Consider the following 13,803-nt stretch of genomic DNA (forward strand, 5'->3'; position numbering starts at 1 on the left):
GTGTGTATATATATGTATATAGTATATAAAATATCTCCGTGAGACGGAAATAAAAGATGTGACAGAAGAAGAAGAAGAAAAAAAAAAAGTTAAAGAAAAGGAAAACCCATCCACCATCCACCCCCCCCCCCCCCCCCCCCCCCCCCCCCCCCCCCCCCCCCCCCCCCTTCCCCCCCGTCCCCCCCCCCACCGCCCCCCCGCCCCTCCCCCCCCGACCCCGCCATCAAATGTCGTGTCGTCATTACGATTAGACAAACAAAGGTAGTAACGGGGAAGAGAATTTGTGGGGGAAAAGGATGAGAAAGGAATTTATAGGGACGGAAAGGGACGGAAAGGGACGAAAAGGGACGAAAAGGGGCGAAAAGGGAAAAGAAAAATGGAAGAGAGTAAAAAACAACTACCTCCGCTCGACCAAGAGCAAATGCATGGCGGCATAAGCCAGAAGAATAAAAGCGCCAGAAAAGACGGCGAGGCCGATAACGTCGGACCACAGCGCGAGCACGTCGAAGCCAAAGGAGCTGAGGATAGATGCGCCGGGGACTTCAATGTCGAGGCCGTACCTAGAGAAAGTGAGTTATTAGTATTAAAGGGATTGAGATTATGATTGGAGCAGGCGTGGAGAAGCAACCAGGCGGGTGGGGAGGGAGCGGAGAATATAGGTAGATAGGAAACCAAAGTGCAACATACTTGTGGTCGACTAGCGTGAGATACTTGACTTCGTTGACAATGAGGGCTTCGAAACCGTAGTGGAAGATGGAAAGCTATTGGATACAAGTTAGCATGCGGTCGTTATTCTGATAGTGATTGAGTCCGAAGAAGGGCCCGTAAGGATGAAAAATGCGAGTTGAACATGAAATTACTTACAGACTGCAACCAGAGGGCCGCCTTGGGAATGGCATCGTGGTTGAGCAAGAGACCGGCAAAAAGCAGGCTGAAAAGCATGACCAAGCTGCCAATCAGATTGGCAACGCCGCCATCTTTGAAAACAATGCCGATGAACAAACAAATTGCAGCGGCAGCGAGGTTGAACAGGACCAGAATGAGAATAAACTTGAAAAACTCTGGCCACGCGGGGATGAGTCCGACCATCGGATACACAATTGTTCCAAGAATAATGGGCGGGATGAGTCGGAGCGGGACAATGTCGAAAATGACTTTTGCGGCAAAATACGTCACGGGCGAGTAGTACCCGTTTGCTCTCTCTCGGACAAACAAGAGTCGCTCGGACGCAAACACGGTCAAGCTGGTCAGGGTACTAAAGCCGAACAAAGCAAGCAGAAAGAAGAAGAGACCAAGGCGGTTCTGGAAGCCCTTGATATCATCCGTGAGACCATAGAAGAGGAAACCAGAGAGCACGGCAAGAAGTATGGCAATGGCGTAATGGGCAATCATGAGCATCGGGTTGCGGTAGAGATTCTGCCATGTACGTTTCGCGAGAATCGCGAATTGTCCCAGCCAGCCTACCCGTCTGTAGCCCTTGATGCTCCCGCGGTATGAGGAAGAGACTGAGCCGTTGGCGTGGGATGGATCGCCGTCGTGGCTGTTGCCATTCGCGGCAGTAGCGCTCAACACGGTGGTCCGAATGTCCTCATGCACAGAGCCTGCAACATCAGACGCCTTGTAGCTCTGGATGAGATTATCCAGATCAGTCCCAAACCCATGAGCAGCCGGAGGAAGCTCGTGAGGATCGTCCAGAATCTGCGGCGGAACTGAGCCCTGCTGGCGGGACAGCTTAAGCCATTGCTGAGTGCTGCTGTCAATTTCGCTACCGGGTATCGCGGGTTCTTCTTCGGTTCGTGACGTGCTAGGAGTATCTGCACCGCCACTGCCACTCTTCTTCCTGGTATACAATTGGCGATCCTGCTTCTGCTTGAGAGACTGCCGTCGTCGATTTTTGGGACGAAGGAAAGAGTCGCTCGCACTTCCTGGGCTTCCATTGTCCATGCTGTTGTTTGATGCGCTAGCTATTGACTTGATAGCGCGTACACTGCTAGAGGCCGTCTGTATGCCGTCAGAAGGCTCATCGAGGAAAGAAGTCTCTGCTGCCGGCGCCGATACGGTATTGCTGGCGTGCATAGTCAGATCCACGAGATAGTCGGCAATGTTGAATCCAGGAGGACAGGGGTAGCCAAGTTGATCAAAGTAAGACTGGCAGTTGGAGAAAGGGCCCGAGTAGACTGTTTTGCCGCTGGCGAGGAGCACAAGCTGGTCAAAAAGTGCAACAATGTTCGATCGTGGTTGGTGGATGGTGATGACGACGGTGCGATTATAATTCTTGGCAAGAGTAACCAGACATTCAACAACATTAAACGCATTGAATGCGTCCAACCCGCTCGTTGGCTCATCCAGGAAGAGAATGCTAGGGCTAGTCACCAGTTCACAGGCGATGCCAACTCGTCTCTTTTCACCGCCAGAGATGCCCCGTCCTTTACCCTCTTCGGATCCAATCAGCTGGTCGCGAATGTTGTAGATTCCTAGTTGCTTCTCGATTTCGTATACTCTTTGCTCCTTTGCAGCGGCGCTCATATCGCGCGGCAAACGAAGGAATGCGCTGTTACTGATGGTTTCGTGAACGGTCAAAGTCGGCAGCATCGTGTCTTCTTGGTCCACAAAGCCGATGACACTGCGATATTCGTTATCTCCAACTTTTTCGCCATTGACATAAAAGTCTCCTTCAACCACACCCCGCTTATTTTTCCGGGCGAGGATGTCGAGGAACGTGGTCTTTCCGGCGCCAGATGCGCCCATGATGGCCATGATCTGACCTGGATGCACAGCGCCTTGAATGCTGGACAGTAACTTTCTCCCATTCAGATGGTAGCCCACGTTTTCAAAGTGCAAGGCTGCTGGTTTATGGCTCGCTAGTAGTTTCGCAGTCTCGTCGTCCTCGTCATCGGAGAGGTGAATTGCGCCCCACTTGCTGCGGGCTGAACGTCGAGCGAGGTACCATATCAGCAAGATGACCGCCACCACAAAGAGTGCGCAACCAGCAATGACACCCGCGATCAAGGGGGTATTAATCTTCTTGACAGGGCGTTGGTAACCAGGTACATCCGTCTGATATAGACACTCGCCCGAGTAACAGTTGAGGGTGATGCTCTCGTCGCCGAAAACGCTCTTGATGAGGTCATTCATTGCCGGCTCCTGAAACTTGCTTCCATCGGCGCTACTGCCTCCTTCAGTCGAGACCGAGCTGAACGAGGCCGGGCCTTTGATCTCCTCTACAAGAAAGTCTCCAATATCGATTGAACCTTCCTCGCCGCAGAGCATTCGTCCAGGAATGCATTTACAGTGAATGTTTTTACAATTATAGAGAGTCTCGTTGCGATTATATTCGGTTTTTAGGTCCCAAGAACATTCATCGAGGCTGCAGTAGAAGGATTCGCGCTGGTCGACCCAAACTGAGACACCAATTGTCAGGTCTTTTTCTTGCAAAAGAAAGCAAATGCACTGGGAAGCTTACATTGAAAGTTGCAATCATTCCTATCGGCATTGCAAGAAAAGGTGACTTGCGGCTTCTGCTCCTTGAGCTGGTCAAGAATCTTACGGTTGGTGACATCGCACATTTGATAGTTTTCGTTGACTGTAACTCCCTGGCTGTAACAGACGCCATCTTTACCTTCTGGCATTAGGGCGTTACATGCGTCATTCGTCTTGCACACATTGCAGTTGATGCCGTCCCAGCCTTCTTTGCAGTTGCAGTACTTTTCTGTTCGAGGCAGACGTTCCTTGCCATCAGCCAAGGATCCGCAGACCGGCTCGGAACAATCTTCGCCTCCGAATCCTGGCGGACAAGCGCACTTGCCATTGTACTTGTTGCAGGTGGCGAATTGGGTACATTGGAAAGCGGGTAAAAGACAGTTGAAGCATGGCGGACAGTCTGCAGGCCGGTCGTTCTGCAAAGCTAAGCTAGCTTGTAAAAGATCATATTGGCTGTAGTTTTGGTAGGCCGCTGCTATTGACAAGCAGCTCAGCGCAACCAAGGCGCGACTCCAGGAAAACACAGAGCGCATAGTTGAGATGAGAGATTGCGAATGACCGGGATACCGCCCTCTATCGGGTGACGAAGAGGGCGAAGCGGAGCAGACAGGTGATGCGTCAAGCTTGCGCAGTAAACGACAGCTGGGGAAGCTCTCTCACGACGGCCAAAGAGTGGACGGTCGCATTCGCAAACAGAAAAGTAATGTCTAGCAGTAGGCGACAATGATTCTTAACCGCGGTATCATGTCTGGTAGTCCTTTTGTCAAACTCGTTGGAGAAGGATGAGACCGATGAGGCGGGAAGAAAGCGGGAAAGAGGTCGGCAGGTACAGCCAAGATGTCGTCGTTTGTAGTATATATGATAGCTGGAGAGCGGAGACTGGGGTATATATCATCGGGAGCTATCGGTGATGGTGCAACAAGCTAATCAGCGTACCAGTACCTGCTGACGTTCTATCAGGTCTGCCTAACGTAACATCAATAGTCGACGTATCGGAGGAAATAAGCAAGGGAAATCACTGAATGAATTAGGTAAATATGATCATGATGCTCATTATGTTCTCTTGGAACCTGTCTGACAGAAAATGTATCACATGGTATGCAGTTCTGGGGGGGATTAAAGGGTACAATACAAGGCAAGGTGGAATTGATACTAACCACCATTCAGTCATGTATAGTCCACCGTAGTACTTCCATTTCACCGTGAAAGATGCTTGAAATGATGTAGCATTTGGCTCAGCTCCCCAGGATACTTTGCAAAGATTGGCACAAGTGGAGTCACTTTTGAAGGGAAGTCCTTTGCAGCTGAAGGGTCCTTATCAAGTGTAGCTGCTAGTAAGAGCACATATATGTCTAGAAGGCTGTCGACTTTTTGATAACGTGGTTATGTGGATGACGCAACGCAAGGCGTAAGGCTTTACGGGTGCTTTTGCCCGAAAGATGGAAAGGGGGATACCTGAGTACTCACTGATAAACAAGGGAAGACCACCAGATTTAAGGAAGATCGCCCATCATGGCCTAACCAATGTGTAGCGAGCTTTCCAAGCAAGGTACAACCAAATCTTAGCGGGAGCAAATGTGTTATGCTTGAGGCCTCGGAGCTACCAGACGTACAATTGTATGTTTATATTCACTTTACACACCATCTGTCCATTGAGAAAAGAAATTTAATCTAAATGCATAGAACTATTTTGAGGAAATTCAGATACATAGTATAAGCTATGCTTTATTGAAAAAAGGTAAAGCACTATTTCTAGCGGGACTTATTTGCCCTGGATTCAGGTGCTCTGCCCGCACTAACCTCCGAGCAACAAAACAGTAAGTTCGTAGCGACACTAAGGTAGCCACTTTTAGTACTTTAGAGGCTCAGGGATCTCTCCCACGCCCTGGCAATGTCATTAGTGCTTCACACTACTTTGTATTTCATGTCTAGATATTCTTCGACTTATATAAGAGCATAGTAAAATCCTCTGATTCGAAACAATTCAAGAAAAATATTTCAAAGTTCTCCCTGAAGACTCAGAACACTCTCTTTTAATTTTTTTCTTTTGCTAAATTCTATCATTATCCCCATTTTGCCTTTTTACAAAATGGTTCAGCTCGAACCCTTCGCTGTGGAGCATGTAAATTCAAATATTCCCTAACCATGCCCTCTCCGGTAAACTCAATAAGCTGATAAAAATAAGTGGATGGATGCCCATGAGACGACAGCCAAGTACAACATTGCCGAAACGTGCAGTTCTTCAGTGTCCATTCAAGATCTGAGAGCCATTTCCGGAGATACAACTACCGACTTGGCTGAAGTTCTCTTCCAACGGAAACTCACATACGGACCCATTCCTGGCTCTGAAGAGCTACGTTCCAATGTTGCGAACCTCTATGCGGATGCCCAGTCTTCAGCATTACATCTGGATCAAGTGCTGATCTCTTCTGGTGCCATTTCTGCTAATTTTCTCGTCTTGTATTCGCTCGTGGGCAAGGGAGACCACGTTATTTGTCACTGTAAGCCAAATCCGGCAAAGAATGAAAGAAAGATACTAATGAGGTATATTTAGATCCTACATATCAACAGCTGTACTCGATTCCTGCCAGCTCTGGCGCAGAGGTCTCTCTCTGGAAAGCAAACCCAGAAAAAGGATGGGCGGTGGACATTGAGGAGCTCAAGCGCCTTATTAAGCCGAATACAAAGCTTATTATTATCAAGTACGCCCTCTGATTTCCGTGTTCTGTCTCTTGAGCTCATGCTGATTTCTCCGGATAGCAATCCCCAAAACCCAACTGGTGCTGTGCTCTCTCGGTCACAGCTTGCTGATATTGTCGAAGTTGCTAGCAAGCAAAATATCACCGTCTTTGCGGATGAGGTCTATCGACCCCTATTTCACTCACTTTCCCCAGCCGGCTCGGAAATCCCGCCCTCGATTCTTTCCATGGGCTACCCTAACACAGTCGCCACCGGATCTCTCTCGAAAGCTTACTCACTTGCCGGTGTCCGGGTCGGCTGGATTGCTTCCCGTAATCCCGACATCATAAAAGCCTGCGCAACGGCGAGGGGTTACACGACTATTTCTGTCAGTCAACTTGATGACAGAATTGCGACTTGGACTTTGAGCAAGCCAGTCGTAGAGAAACTATTGGAACGAAACCTTCGCCTTGCACGAACAAATCTTGCCATTCTCGAAGAATTCATGAACAGACACACAGACTGCTGCGAGTGGGTCAAACCTGTTGCCGGCACTACCGGGTTTGTTCGGTTCCATAAGAACGGAAAGCCCGTCAATGGTGTCCAATTCTGCGAGACACTGCAAGATCGCAAGGGTGTCATGCTTTGCCCAGGAGCCCACTGCTTTGGTGAGGAATTTCAGGGATATGTTCGAATCGGATATGTGAGTGAGACGGAGGTATTACAAGAGGGATTGAAGGAGCTGGATGCTTTTCTCAAAGACGACTTTCAAACTTTGTTCTAATTTAGAAAGTCGATGCCGCTCAAGCATATTTTGAAATATTGGTTTGTATTCATGCATTATTTATATAGATAGATCCTGTCAAACTGTGACATTATCTCGAGAGAATTAATTTCCCCTTTATTTTCAATGCTATAAATTACCTCTTGTAGTGTTTCGAGGAAGATTGTGAGATTATCTGTCGGTGACAGGAAACGCCATTTGCGGGGCACCTGTCGGAACGGAGCGACAAATAGTTCCCGCCTGGGCAACACAATCAAAAATTGATAAGCCAAGCGCTTTGATAGCGAACTTCTGCCAGTCAGACCGAGTGGGATCTGAGAATTACTCCTCCCAGCCACTGCTTGACTCACTTTTTGACATTATCTGTATTTCGTGGTCATTATTCACGTTCACTATTGGACTGTATATATCACACGTTTGTGCTAAAGTGATTCAATGTCATCGTGATGCCCTCCAGCGAAGATATCCCCCCGACGGAGACGTCGCCTCTCCTTGCTAAATCCGACGACGGTATTCCCAAACCCTCTCACGCTTCCAATGGTGTCATTCCCAATGCCGCCATTTCGGCGCCAGCAGGCGCTTCTGATTCCATCAGTGGCCACGGCGAAGACGTTGAGCAACAGGGTGGAGAGGACGAAGACAATGGAAGTAAAGCAAAGGCTGAGGGGATGCCCGAGGTGAAAAAGCGGATGAAATATATTTTACCTGCAATCGCCATTGGCGTAAGTACAGTCATTGAAACCAATGATAGGGAGGTTCAGTTGAAAACTAAGGGTTATCGTAGATATTCTTATCTGCTGGAGATCAGACAATCATTGTCAGCTCTTATGGTCGAATTGGCAGTGATCTGAAGGCGTTGAATAAGACATCGTGGATCGCTACAGCGTGAGTTGCTTTTGACCGCACATGCTCAACTGGTATGCTGACACATGTTTCATTCGCGCAGATATTTCCTCACGGTCACGTCTTTCCAGCCTCTGTATGGTAAACTGAGCGACATATTTGGGCGAAAGCCGTGCTTGTTATTTGGTTATGCTGTCTTTGGGCTTGGATGCTTGTTTTGCGGGCTTGCGCGTACAATGGATGAACTTATCGCGGCTCGAGTAAGTGAGAGCGCAGAATTGGGCGAATTAGATTGGCTTGCTGAAATTGGAAATTGAATAGGCATTTGCTGGTGTTGGAGGTTCAGCCATGACTGTTGTGGTTTCCATTCTCCTCTCCGACGTGGTTCCTCTGCGAGAACGTGGAAAGTGGCAGGGCTATGTTAATATCATTTATGCTAGTGGAGCTGGTTTTGGTGCTCCATTAGGTATGTTGACTCGGAATCTCTGCGAGAATCAAGCTTCTGACGATCAATCACCAGGTGGTATTTTGGCCGATTATATTGGTTGGAGATGGTAAGAAAATCTTGGGTTTACTTTGGTGATCTGTATGGTAACCAAACTAGGTCTTTCATCGGACAAGCTCCTCTCACACTTCTAGCCTTTATAGCCGTCTACTTTGCTCTGCAGCTCCCAAAGCGCGATGACTCGCATTGGAAGGATAAGCTCCGTCGGGTTGATTTCCTTGGTGCCTTTATCTTAGTCGCCGCGGTTTTTACCCTCTTGCTTGGCCTTGATCGCGGAAGCAATGTCGCCTGGAGCGCCACTATTACTATCGCATCGCTGTCCATATCCTTTCCACTGTTTATCATCTTCGTCATTGTTGAGATGAAGGTTGCATCTGAGCCTTTTGCTCCAGGACACATTATCTTTGAGAGGTCACTATTTGCCAGCTACCTGTGCAACTTCTTCTCTTTTTCTGGATGGCTAGCCGCACTGTTCTACATTCCTCTGTATTTCCAGGCCGTGGATGGTGTGAGTGCTACGCAAGCAGGTCTCCGGCTCCTCCCCTCCATTCTGTGTGGCGTGTCGGGATCCTTGTTTGCAGGCTATCTCATGCAGCATACCGGAACATACTATTGGCTCACTGTTGCGGCGTATACATTTTTGGCCGTTGGAATGGTACCAGTCATCCTCTTCTCCGGACTGGTGATGAACGCGACAGTCGGAATTATCATCGGCATGATGATTTGCGCCTTCTCCAATGGAATCGGCGTTACTAGTGCATTAATTGCTTTGAGTATGTGCCAATCCCTCCCATATTCAGCAGTCTTGAGTCTTAACATTTTTCAGTTTCAAATTCAAATAGAGAGGATCAGGCAATAGCCACCGCATGCTCCTATCTCTTCCGTGCACTTGGTTCCGTTGTTGGAGTCTCACTTTCGTCTACAGTCGTGCAGCAGTCTTTGCGACAGCATCTTCAGAGTTCTTTGACTGGCAAAGAAGCGGAAAAGATTATGTTGAGGGTCCGTGAAAGTCTCGAATATATCAAGACTCTGGATCCGGACGTCCGCGAAGTTGTTAGAGACAGTTATGCTCGCTCTACCCGAGCTGGTTTTGTCCTCATGCTCGTTATTTTGCTCGGTGCAACCTTTTCGAGCTTCTTCATTCGCGAAAAGAAACTTGGAAGTTGAGTACGTTGCTTGGATAGATGTCATGATATATATACCCAGGATAGATGAGCCAATAAGATTTGTAAGCTGCCGATATACTGTCAAATAACAGCACATTAGACAGATATATTTCTCGGATGCATTGAATTAAAGAGATTTCATATTTATTGGCATCGTTTCTATGCTTAAATATCCCACTATTAGCACACAGTGGGTGGTTTGCGCAAGGTTGAAAGTTTGTGGCTTGCTTCACATTGTCGTGGCGAAGGATCTCGGCTGCAGAGCACTTGAACCTTTTGAAAACATCCCGAACGCTGCAAAGAGGAACAACATCTTCAGCCCAACCCGAACTGCTTCCCTCACTCACCTTCTCCATGGATATTAAAGGCGGTAAATCATTTCTTTAACAGCATATTCCTTGACGGGCCGTCGTCGCTGCTGGCAGTGACTTTTGAGCTCGTCCACTCTGAGGCTGCCACTATTTAATATCTGTGCGGCCCACTGTCCATGGCTTCAAGCTCAGCTTCAGCGTCGGCGAATGCCACTATCTCCCTTTCTCGATATAGACCAGCTGTTCTGTTTATCACGGGCCTCGCTGCAGCATACGGTATCTATTATATTCACAACTACGTCTACACCGACACAACATCACAGCTGAATGCGCCGTCGCGTTCTCTCCGTCGACGAAATGCCATCCGCCGTCGGTCAGCAACAGCTCGTCGCCATGCAGGTGAACAACCCCGCGATTTTGCTGTGCCCTCGGCTGCGGATCCTGACGGCGAAAGTGGTGCCTCTGGAACGGTTACAGGACGTCGCTACGAACAGCCGTCATACGGGATCGCACGGGTCGAAAATAGTCAAGGTGGACACGTAGAGTTCCATCTGGCTCCTCAAGTAATTCCAACAGCAGAAGCGATGGAGAATTTCCATGGATTTACTCATGATGATGCTCTGAATGCGCGGGACTATCTTGAAAGACTCTTCCTCAATGCCATGTTGGCTGCCGAAATCCCCCGTCAACACACCATAGGCCTGAATGGACCTGGAGCTCAGATGCTGCGCGCGGAACTTATCCCGCGGGGGTTTAGCCAGCGAAATATTGACGAGGCAATACAAAGGTTCGACGAGGGTGTGGGCCAAGATATGGATGGAGGACTTGTGGACGGTGTCTCACAATTACAACCCTCTGATGGGCGTGAGACCGTTGTGGATGGCGACAGCGAATTTTCGTGGCGTGGAGAAGAGCAAAATCCGACGGCACGGCAGGGTCAGAGCCTGCTAAATCTACTCTACCATATTGCAGAGGACCAGGCTCGGAGAGAAGGCTACGTGCATCGAGGAGTAACATGCAACTCATGCGGAAGTATGCCAATTCGCGGCATCCGGTATCGCTGCACCAACTGCATTGATTTTGACCTTTGCGAAACCTGTGAGGCAATGCAGGTCCACCCAAAAACACATCTCTTTTACAAAGTTCGAATACCCGCGCCCTTTCTTGGAAACCCAAGACAAGCGCAGCCCGTCTGGTATCCTGGGAAACCCAATTCAATGCCGCAAAACCTGCCCAATGGTCTAGGAAAACGACTAGTAAAGGAGACGGGTTTTGAGAATTCAGAGATTGATGCTCTCTGGGATCAATTCAAATGCCTTGCAAGCAGCGAGTGGCAGGAGGACTCGAACAGGATCCACATGGCTATTGATCGACGGACGTTTGACAAGTGCTTCGTTCCAAACACGGCGCTTCGTCCTCCTCCCCCTAATCTCATATACGACCGAATGTTTGCCTTCTACGATACCAACGGAGATGGTCTGATAGGTTTTGAAGAGTTCATACGCGGACTAGCGAGTCTGAATAATAAAAACAAGGATGAAAGACTGCGGCGAGTCTTCCAAGGTTATGATATCGACGGTGATGGTTTTGTAGACAGGAAAGATTTCCTTCGAATGTTTAGGGCTTTCTACGCTCTGAACAAGGAATTGACGAGGGACATGGTTGCAGGAATGGAGGATGATGTAACAGAAGGGGGCGGAGCAAAAGAAGTCATCCTTAGCAGTCAACCTATCAGCTCGGCCTTCTCTGGTGCGATCCCACCCGGCGAACAATCGCGAACAGGAGAGAGCAAACGCAGAGGTCAGCATGGGGATATGGAGCTCATTGACAGCAGCGATGAAGTTGTCAGAGAGAGTGGAAATGACAGAGCCGATCGAAGCCGTGTCATTGCGGATGCGGCTGAACGCTCCGTATTTGGATCTGTTGACGCCTCTTCCCCGAGGCAGACATGGGCAGCAATGTTCGACTCTGAGGAAACCACGAATGAAGCTTTGGAGGAAGCTCTGGAAGAGGCCCTTGCTCAAGCCACAAGACATTCAACTGGAAATCGAAATGGAGTTGGCACTGGCGCTGCAGGTGAGGACGAAGGCAGCGCGGACACTGATGACGGCAATGATGATGAAGATGACGATGAGTGGCCGCCTCCTTATGTCACCATTGAGGATGTGGAGGCTGCTCTTGGGGCCTATCTGGCGATCCAGGACATCGAGTCTAGGGCGGACCGCAAAAAGATTCGGGAGGCAGCACAGAAGAGAATGCGTGATGAGCGTCAGAAGCGACGAGAAGCTGCTCGAGCTGAAGGAGTCCGCGAAAGATGGCGTCGTCGACAATTTTACCTAGATGAAGAAGATGGTTCTACGGCTCCAGAAGGGATTTTCGAGGATGTAGATAGCGAGGAGGAAGAATTCAAGGAAAAGAGAAAAGGAGTCAAGGAGACCGATGCACACGAGCACGGTTCGTCCCGAGGACCCTCGCCTCGGTCTCGTTCATCTTCCAAAGTGCGCTTCCAAGACGACGTATTAGACGATAACGACTACGAAACTCGCTCCAACCCGTCTACATCCTCTCGCAGCATGATCGTTGGAGAGCGGTGGGGTGGATATGAGATCCCCGAGGCGGAGAAAGATGTTGGTAAAGAGGTGCTCTACGAAGTCACGCAGCAGGGCTTCAACGAACTACTTGATCCGCTTTTCAAGAAGCGTGAAGACGTCATCATGGAAGCCATGGCATCTCGGTCGGAGCGCAAGAAATGGCGAGAACAGTTGAAGCAATTTGAGATGGAGCAAAAGCGAGAGAAGGGCCTACACCGACGAAGACCAAACTTGTCAACAAGCGTCTCCCAAAGCTACAGTAATGGACACAATACCGATGTGCACGCTTCTCCCTATGTGCAAGCCTCTACCCCTTCGATTGAACCTTTTCCCACAGTTGACGCAAGCTCGGCTTTGCGGACCGCAATCGAGAGCGAAGGGGACTCGGCAATCATCTTGGGAGACTTCCTTCCGCAAGATACTTCAACGCCGCCTCTCTCTACCGCCGAAGCAACAGTATCGCCGGCGGATATACCTGCAGATTCAAGCTCACGTCTTCCAACACCACCTCCTCCGCCACCTTCCGTCCTTGACCCCACTATTCTCTCCCTTCCACTTGAAGAATTGCTTGCCTCATCCGGATATGGCACAACCGCCGGTACCCCAGAAGCATCTACCACCAGCCCTAATCCTGGGGCATCCGCTCCCCGTACGCCGTCTCTCGAAGAATCCGCTCAGGAATACCGCCCGAGTACGCCCGAGGGACAGACGACGCTTGATGTCGAGGACGCAGTTAGTCAGAGCATAGATGACGCTCCTGATCCGACTCTTCCACAGCATCGACCCAACTCAATGCCCTCAGGTCCTGCAGCGCGCTTGGCATTCCTTTCCTCCTCGCCAGCATTCGCAGAGCCCGGTCCGAGCCCTTCGAGAATGAAGAAGCTCTTGTATTATGACGCTGTGGAGCAGGAAGCCAAAGCACGCGGCGGACCTGCACGATTGAACTTTAAGGAGTTTGAGGCAATTATGAAAGGGGACAAAGGGAGAAAACTAGGTTTCCTCGGCGCTTGGATTGAAATGGCGAGCTTTTAGAAGATATCTTTTTATGGGCATTCAGACGTGATGCCATAATTCAAAGAAAATAATTGGCAAAGAGCTAGAATGTGCGGCACCAGTAGCTTGACCATGAGGAGCGGGCTATTTCCGCCGTCTCTCATGATCTCATGCCTGTCGAGGAGAAGCTTCTTGTACACTATCTAGGCAGTGAAATCTAGCTATCAATTTCTGCTCTTCATACAAAGATGGAGAACAAATTCAGAGAAATAATCTATAATCATAGTAAAGCTGACTTAACATATTCTACATGTGGTTTGCTGGGTGATATGACTTGTAGCGTATCAATGTAACACAGTCGTTATGCTCATAGTCCAACGAGCCAAAGACTCTCGGGACCTGACGGACTCGGGAATACATATTGCCGGATGACAAGTACCGAGTACTATCC

General features: G+C 49.2%; 3 protein-coding genes across 3 annotated transcripts; 2 read left to right on the top strand and 1 right to left on the bottom strand.

Moving 5' to 3' along the window:
* Positions 1-161: 161 nt before the first annotated feature.
* L228DRAFT_242659 (hypothetical protein) lies at positions 162-4,281 on the bottom strand. Its single transcript, XM_018331498.1, has 4 exons — positions 3,464-4,281; positions 865-3,401; positions 688-761; positions 162-560 (listed from the first exon to the last, which is right to left on the bottom strand). The coding sequence occupies exons 1-4, from the start codon at positions 4,011-4,013 to the stop codon at positions 398-400; spliced, it is 3,324 nt and encodes a 1,107-aa protein (XP_018191778.1). The 5' UTR covers positions 4,014-4,281; the 3' UTR covers positions 162-397.
* Positions 4,282-5,508: 1,227 nt separating this feature from the next.
* On the top strand, positions 5,509-7,046 carry L228DRAFT_242660 (aminotransferase function). Its single transcript, XM_018331499.1, has 3 exons — positions 5,509-5,981; positions 6,035-6,182; positions 6,241-7,046. The coding sequence occupies exons 1-3, from the start codon at positions 5,669-5,671 to the stop codon at positions 6,941-6,943; spliced, it is 1,164 nt and encodes a 387-aa protein (XP_018191779.1). The 5' UTR covers positions 5,509-5,668; the 3' UTR covers positions 6,944-7,046.
* Positions 7,047-7,247: 201 nt separating this feature from the next.
* Positions 7,248-13,627, top strand: L228DRAFT_254788 (MFS general substrate transporter). The gene is made up of 11 exons (XM_018333851.1): positions 7,248-7,665; positions 7,728-7,828; positions 7,890-8,046; positions 8,108-8,252; positions 8,307-8,340; positions 8,391-9,064; positions 9,118-9,408; positions 9,961-10,704; positions 10,741-11,517; positions 11,551-12,852; positions 12,922-13,627. Exons 1-11 carry the CDS (start codon positions 7,390-7,392, stop codon positions 13,389-13,391), a joined length of 4,971 nt encoding a protein of 1,656 aa, XP_018191780.1. The 5' UTR covers positions 7,248-7,389; the 3' UTR covers positions 13,392-13,627.
* Positions 13,628-13,803: the final 176 nt, after the last annotated feature.

This window comes from Xylona heveae (assembly GCF_001619985.1).
Source record: "Xylona heveae TC161 unplaced genomic scaffold L228scaffold_1, whole genome shotgun sequence".
NCBI lineage: Eukaryota > Fungi > Ascomycota > Xylonomycetes > Xylonales > Xylonaceae > Xylona > Xylona heveae.